General features: G+C 47.8%; 1 protein-coding gene across 1 annotated transcript; it reads right to left on the minus strand.

Moving 5' to 3' along the window:
* Positions 1 to 5,163: 5,163 nt before the first annotated feature.
* LOC139080990 (EKC/KEOPS complex subunit LAGE3-like) lies at positions 5,164 to 6,838 on the minus strand. Its single transcript, XM_070604222.1, has 3 exons — positions 6,333 to 6,838; positions 5,759 to 5,887; positions 5,164 to 5,569 (listed from the first exon to the last, which is right to left on the minus strand). The coding sequence occupies exons 1-3, from the start codon at positions 6,710 to 6,712 to the stop codon at positions 5,446 to 5,448; spliced, it is 633 nt and encodes a 210-aa protein (XP_070460323.1). The 5' UTR covers positions 6,713 to 6,838; the 3' UTR covers positions 5,164 to 5,445.
* Positions 6,839 to 7,083: the final 245 nt, after the last annotated feature.

Consider the following 7,083-nt stretch of genomic DNA (forward strand, 5'->3'; position numbering starts at 1 on the left):
GCATGGTTCTGGAGAGAAGTTGGATGTAATTCTTATCTTTGCTCCTCTCTGGGTAAGATGCGTTTTCCCTCTGGCTTCTTTCAAGATGTTTTCTTTATCTTTTATCTTTTTCTGAAGTTCAAATATGTTATGCCTACCTGTAGTTTTCTTCGGGGGGGGGGGTAGGGGCGTTTGTCCTGGTTGATGTTCTCTGAGCTTCCTGGAAATGGAGTTTGGTGTCTGACATTAATTTGGGAAAATTCTCAGTCGTTATTGTGTCAAATATTTCTTCTGTTCCTTCTCTCTTTCGTCTCCTTCCAGTATTCCCATTACAAATATGCTACACCCTTTATAGTTGTCCCTCAGTCCGTGGATATTGCATTCTGGGTCTTTTTTTTTTTTTCATCTTTTTTTCTCTTTGCTTTTCAGTTTTGAAAGTTTTTATTGACATATCCTCAAGCTCAGAGACTCTTTCCTCAGTCGTGTCCAGTCTACTAATGAGCCCATCAAAGGCATTCTTCATTTCTGTTACAGTAGTTTCGATCGCTGTCATTTCTCTTTGATTCTTTATTTGATTTTCCATATCTTTGCTTACATTACCCACTTGTTCTTGCATGTTTTCTACTTTTTCCACTAGAGCCCTTAGCACGTAAATCATAGTTATTTCAGTTTGTTGGCCTGGTGATCTGGGTACTAACTACTGCTATGTGCTCAACTTCCTAACAGCAACCTCAAAGAGGTTATCAGTTTGATTATATTGGGCACCTTCCCTCAAGCAAGGGGCAGCATGATTTTCCTTCTGGAATAGAGAATTTTTCTATATATACCTGCCCTCCCCTTGCCACAGTCTTGCCAGTGAAACCACCTTCAGAAATGAAGTCAACTCTACCAGAATCGTAACTGCTGAGGGGATGCAAAATAGGGGTTTTCTAGGGGGAAATAAGGATACGGTACCAGGCGAAGGAGATGCTGGGCAACAGAACCCACAGAGGTCCTCTACAGTGGCACAGACATTGCATCAAATGCAAAATCCATATCTAATGTTTTAAAAACACAAGACCAAGAGAGATTATTCCTTAAGTTAATAGAGCACACTATTATTTTGCGAAATAGAAATGCTTATTTCTGATGCAAGACATACTTGAGGAATATATTTAAATAACATGTAAGTCTGAAATTTGAAAGGTGAAAGTTTCCTTCCCTAATGCTGTTATTAGCACTGAGCATTCTTGTAGTGGAGGTGGCTCATTCCAGGGAGTTCCTTTGCATTTCCCCCCATGCTCACATGGTGGGAGTGTACTGCAAAACAGAGTTTCTTGACTTGTTTTAGTCTCTTTCTGTATTAGTACTCGGGTATCTCCTTTGCTCTTTCTTTAACTGCTGCAGAATGTTCCACTGGGACGGTTGTACCGTGACTTTAGTGAACCTTTCCCAGTTGATGTATATTTACCTTCTTTCCAGTTTTCACTATGACAAATGATGCCGGGATTAATATCATGCTCCATATTGCCTTGTCATATGTACAAGAGCTTCTCTATGAGAGATTCCCAAAGGTGGGTCAAAGTGTATGCAGATCTTTAATTTTAACAAATAATGCTAAGTCAGTGTCCAAATAGATTCTACAAACACTCCAATAGATAGCATATAAGAGGCTTTGTTTCCAACTAGGCCTTCCCAAACATCAGAGACTGTCAATTTGTAAAACTTCAAGCATATAGTAAAAAGAATAATTGTATTTTAAATTGATCTTGCTATTAGTAATGTCAGCCATTGGTATTTTCTCATTGTCATTTAGATTACATATTTCTGTGTCCTCAGGACTGAATTCTGGGTACTTGTCATTTTCTCTCTGGTATGGAGATTTGATATAGTGTCTGATATTGCTAGAGCCGGTGGGTCGGGTCTTATGCATTCTGATATTATTTGGTTGCAGTTACCGCTTATCGCCACTGGGTGGGGGTCGAGAGCTGTGTATTCTGAGCCCTCTGCCTTCAGCCGAGATCCCAGGCAGCAGAGCAGGCACGGGGCAGGTGAGGGGAGGGGTGCTTTCTCCTGCCTGCTCTCCAGGCTTTCTCGCTCTGCTCTCACTCTCTGGTCTCCAGGGGTGTTGGTTTGATGAGGTCACCCCCCCCCCCGCCCCTGCGAAAGCTCTCCCCCAGGTAGAGGTCTTCCCTCTAGGCTACAAAAGCCCTAGGGAGTCCTTGATGTTCCCACAAACGAGTGTCCCCTCTCCTGTTCCTTCCTGCCCAGAGCCTCCCGTGATTGCAGATCACAGTCTTTAGGGGAGGGAACGACGTCCTCTCTTACCCCATTCCAGCTCCTCCCAGGGGTGCGCCAGCCTCTCCGCCCTCTGTCACATGGCTGCGTGTCCCTCTGACGTTTATTTGTTGTATTAGGATGTCCTGTGTTGGAGTATGGATGCCCCTTTTCATTGTATGTTGGAGGGGAGAGAGTCCCAGGCAAGTTCACTCTGCCATGATGCTGACGTTACTCCGGGCATCGGTATTTTCTCTATCAATGAGTTGCTAATGTCATTTGCCACTTTTTTCTTTTTCTTTTTTTACGTTATTCATATTGACTAAAACCTGAAAACAATCAAAATGTCCAGCAACAGATGCATGCTAGTCGGCAACAAAAACGGACCACTACTGATACATGCAAATTCTTGGGTGAAAAACACTCAGACCCAAAGGCTGCATTCTGTAGGAGTTCATTTATCTGACATTCTGGAGAAGGTAAAACTATAGGTAGAGAAATCAGATCAGTGGCTGCCAGGGCCTGGGGGAGAGTTTTACTACAAAGGGGAATGAAGGGACTTTTGGGATAGTGTAAGTATATCTCAATTGTGGTGGTCGTTACGTGGCTCTATGATTTTGCCAAAATGCATAGAAATGTGCACCTAAAAAGGGTGAATATTGTAGTTTGTAAATTATACCTCAGCACAATCTGACTTTAAAAAATAAGCATGTAAACAAAAAGGGGTAAAACAGTAAAAAGAAAGACGTGTTCCAGGATAGTAATTGCATCCCAGGGTAGGGCAAGGGGAAGTCTGGAATGACAGCTGTGCAGTCCGTCTGCATAGAGAGAACTGGTCATGACAGAAAGGGGAGAGAAAATGCTCAGGGAAATGGTTTTTAATTTTACCATGGTTAGCAAGGCGACTTTTAACCTCAGGGGGAAAAATACCTAAAATAAATAGAATGCAATAGAACCATCTTGAGAGGGTGAGGAAGTATAGTGGATAGTGGTGTAAAACAGCTAAATTCTCATCTATCCATCAATAATCAATGTCTAAAAATGATGAATTAAAGAAAGAAAGAAGAGAGGGAGAGAATGAGAGAGAGAGAGAGACAAACAGATGCAGCTATTACGGCTGCTGCATCTAGTCAGGTGAGATTCTTTATCATCATTTTCGTTATCTTCATTGTCTTCATAATCATGACCACCAGCAATAGCATCATGAATGACATTTCTCTCCTTTCAGCCCACAATGTCAGAACTCTCCAAGTTCTGCAAGGGCAGACTCTGTTCAGGCATATGGAATAACAGGGACTGAATTTATCCTCACACTTGGTACATCACCCAAAAACACAAACAAAATATATGAAACAAAAGTTTTCAAGACACTGGCTGTCAGGTAATCAATGACAATGATCTGGGAGAAGGGAAAGAAATGAGATGAACCCTGAAGTTGCCCCAGCTTACTGTCTGGTGAGAGAGTTTCCAGGAGGAGCCCAGCACAGTCCCTGACTTGAAGAGACAGAACTGAATATCCCAGAGACTGAGTTTGCAGGGCAAAGGACCAGAGAGACGAGAACGGCAGAGGGAGAAAACACCGCATATCCGCAGAGGGTCCCGCTGGAGCATTCCACAGACCACTAATCAGCACAAGAGTAGGAGGACACTACTCAAGGGAAACCAGGGAAAGGATCCCCCCCCTCCCCACCCTGGAAAGGATCACAGGTAACTATGCCCAGCACTCAAGCAGGACAGGGACTAGTGGCTGTCCCCCCCCCCCCGCCACCCTGCCGGAGTGGCGGCAATTCTCACAATTCAGGAGGCATTGGGAAGGGTGCTCAGAAGGGTCTTGCCTCAGGAACGTGGAAAAATTAATTCTACACTGAAAGCTGCTCTGCTCTCATGGAATGATTCTTAAAAGCAAGACTCAAAAGAATCAAACTATTTCCAAATAATTTAACAGCATCCCAGAACAAAGCTTAAGAGTATGTTTAGGAATACAAAAATACACAGCACGAAAGGCAAAATACAGAATGCCTGGCATCCAATCGAAAATTACCAGGCATGCAGAGCAGCGGGAAAATCCAACTCATAATGAGGAGAGAGATTAACCAATAAAAGGCATCCAAATTACAAAGGAAGAAATAAAACTGCTTTACTTACAGATATGATTGTCTATGTGGACAATCTGATGGCATCTACAAGTTACTAGCCATTAGTCGTAAGTTTAGCAAGGTTCCAAGACACAAGCTATTTAGAGGGAGCTGCCCACCCCAGCCCCCCCAACACTTAGCCAATTGTCCCAGCACTTCTTCACTGAAACAAGGCCGGCAAGCCACCGAATTCCTATTCTAGTGTTTCTGTGTGTACTTCTCTCATTTAAAAAAAAAATGCTTTTTATTTTGGCAGGAAGCCAACCTAACGGTGACACGGATGTGGGGGAGGACCAGAATTCTGGTGGGAGGGCATATTTTCTGGAGAGCATTTGTATACTGTAGATTGATAAGCTTAAGAAAATAAATAGAAACGAACGTATTTAACTCGGTAATTCTACCTCTTGTAATCTATCTTAAGTAAATAACCATTCATGCAAACACTTACGTACAAGAATTCCATTGAATCCTTGTCTATAACAGGGGCAAAACTGATAACAATTTTAACTGTCCAACATTATGTTATAACGCACTTTACGCATCCACTCACTAACATTTTTTTGAGGGGTTTTTAGAAAGTGGAAAAGCTAGTATGGTAAGTGAAAAAAAGGAAAAGAATTATGCTAAACTTGAAAACTGACACATTATACGTTGTTATACATTTAATGTGTAAATATAACTAAGAAAATATTGCAAAATGTTGACAGTATCTAGTGAACACGGGACTTGGTTTTCGTTTTCCTAAGTTGTGTTCAGTTACCTGGTACTACTGGACTATCTGAATCCCAGAACCTCGCGTCCCACACAAGGACAAAGGCAAGAAAATCTTGAGGTGCAGTAGCTGAAAAGAAACTCAGACACAAAATAGAAGCTCAGTTTTATTTTCTGCTGTAACAAACGTTTAATCATCCCCTCCTCCAGCAACAGGGAAATAAAACAAGTGGACCAAGAGATACCAAGGGCCAGTACAGGCAAAAAATTAGATCCCAATATTAAAGTGGCAAGTACTCCAAGTATCAATTCCCTACGCCTTGCTTAGTAGGGGACAAAACAGTTTGGCCTCAGTCCCCTTTCTTCAGCCTAAGCTAAGCGGAGGTGTGAGTCCAAAGTGCTGAATGCTCCCCACCACGAGGGCAAGCTGGTCCAGGAAGGAGTTGATGGAAATCTGGAGGAGGTCAGCGTCTTCAGCAGTCCATCTGCTAAAAGCGAGGGGTAAAGATCAAGTTCAAGGTGATGACTCTCTCTTACACCCAGCACACCACACCCGCCCCGGAGACCTGACACTTGAGAGTCTCCCTGTGTCCATCACCGAGCCCCTCCGGCTGAGATTGGCTCTCAGGCCCTGAGCCCTTGCCGCCACCCCCATCTCAGCTCCGTGTAGAACTGACACAGCCAGGACGCTGCCGTTCACGGCGCACTCCTTCTGAACCGCCTGCTGGTGGCCTTGGGCTTCTGGGGCCAAGGCCCTGCGGGCCATCTCTGCCTCCAGGGGGGACCGGAAAGGCACGGTGAGTGTGCTGGGGGAGGCATGGTTAAGGCACCATCTGCTACTGAATTTGCTGGTGCCTCAGGCTTCGCACGTCTCAGAGGCTGGCCTTCACCCCAGCTTCCCCTCAGGCCGTCCACCCCCACCCTCACCCTCGAACACACAAACCCAGTCCTGCCAGCTCAGGCCACCCTGGGCTGCCCGCCTCCCTCCTCACTCAGTTCACCCTGTCCCACCTCCCCCGCTCCTTCCGGCCTGTGTCCCCACCCTCCAGCCTCCTCAGGCGTCAATTCCCCGCCCCCCGCCCCCCACCGCGCACCCTCCCCCACCCCGCGTCAGGCTACCCCAGCTTCCCCTCACTGCTCCCCTTTGTGTGTCCCAGCCCCCGGCTGCCCTGTGCCCTGTGCCGGGCCTTTTGACACGTCCCTGGCCCATCCTGTGGCCACCAGGCCGCAGGGGCTCAATGGAAAGGATACAAGACCATCTGTCGGTTTTCTGGTCCTACATCCACTGGTGCTGCATCTCCACCTAGCCCTGACTCAAGTGCTGCCCGTGCGACATCGGGAGCACCTACGGCTGCTGGCCCCACCGCCCCCTCGTCTCCAGGGCTGCCCGGGCCACCAGGGCCACCCTGGCCATCAGGGATGCCAGAGCCACCCTGGGCCCTGGGGCCGCCAGGGCCGCCCTGGCTGTCGGGGCCGCCAGGGCTAACTTGGTCGCTGGGGCCGCCAGGGCTGACAGGAGCACCCCGGCCTTCCAGAACGCTGGGGGGACTATGGCTGTTAGGGCCTCCAGGGCCGCTGGGGCCACCCCTCGCACCGGCCGCACCACCGCCACCTTCGTCTGCGGCCTGCATAGCTGCTGCCACTCCGTCGTTCCCCTCAGAGTCCAAGCCGAATCCGCCGGCCCTCTCAGCCCGCCGCTCAGGGACTGAAGCCCTCTCACCGAGTTCCCCCCTTTCGCGCGCAATGCAACTCGGGATGTCCAGTGCGCCTGCGCAAACAGACCCGCTTTGAGTCCCTCGGAGTGTGACAGGCTCCCGCCAAGCCGGCCCAGAGACCCTGTAGCCGGCCGAGCCAATGGGGACTCCCTCGTGAAGCCCCGCCCAATAGAGCACGACGTAACCTCAGTGCGCCTGCGCGAACCGACCCTTCCCTGGGGCTTTCCCGGGAGGAGAGCGGTGCGCTGGGCCTCTGTGCTCAGGCCTCTGGGCAGGTGACGGTTGCC

Source organism: Equus przewalskii, chromosome X (genome assembly GCF_037783145.1).
Source record: "Equus przewalskii isolate Varuska chromosome X, EquPr2, whole genome shotgun sequence".
Lineage (NCBI taxonomy): Eukaryota > Metazoa > Chordata > Mammalia > Perissodactyla > Equidae > Equus > Equus przewalskii.

Excerpts from the sequence above, each read along its gene's own strand:
- LOC139080990 (XM_070604222.1), bottom strand. The coding sequence starts at position 6,712 with ATGCAGGCCGCAGACGAAGGTGGCGGTGGTGCGGCCGGTGCGAGGGGT. Across the intron at positions 5,888-6,332 it reads GAAAACCGACAGATGGTCTT|CACACTCACCGTGCCTTTCC; the intron begins GTATCCTTTCCA and ends TGCCTCCCCCAG. Across the intron at positions 5,570-5,758 it reads AACGGCAGCGTCCTGGCTGT|CAGATGGACTGCTGAAGACG; the intron begins GTCAGTTCTACA and ends CCTCGCTTTTAG.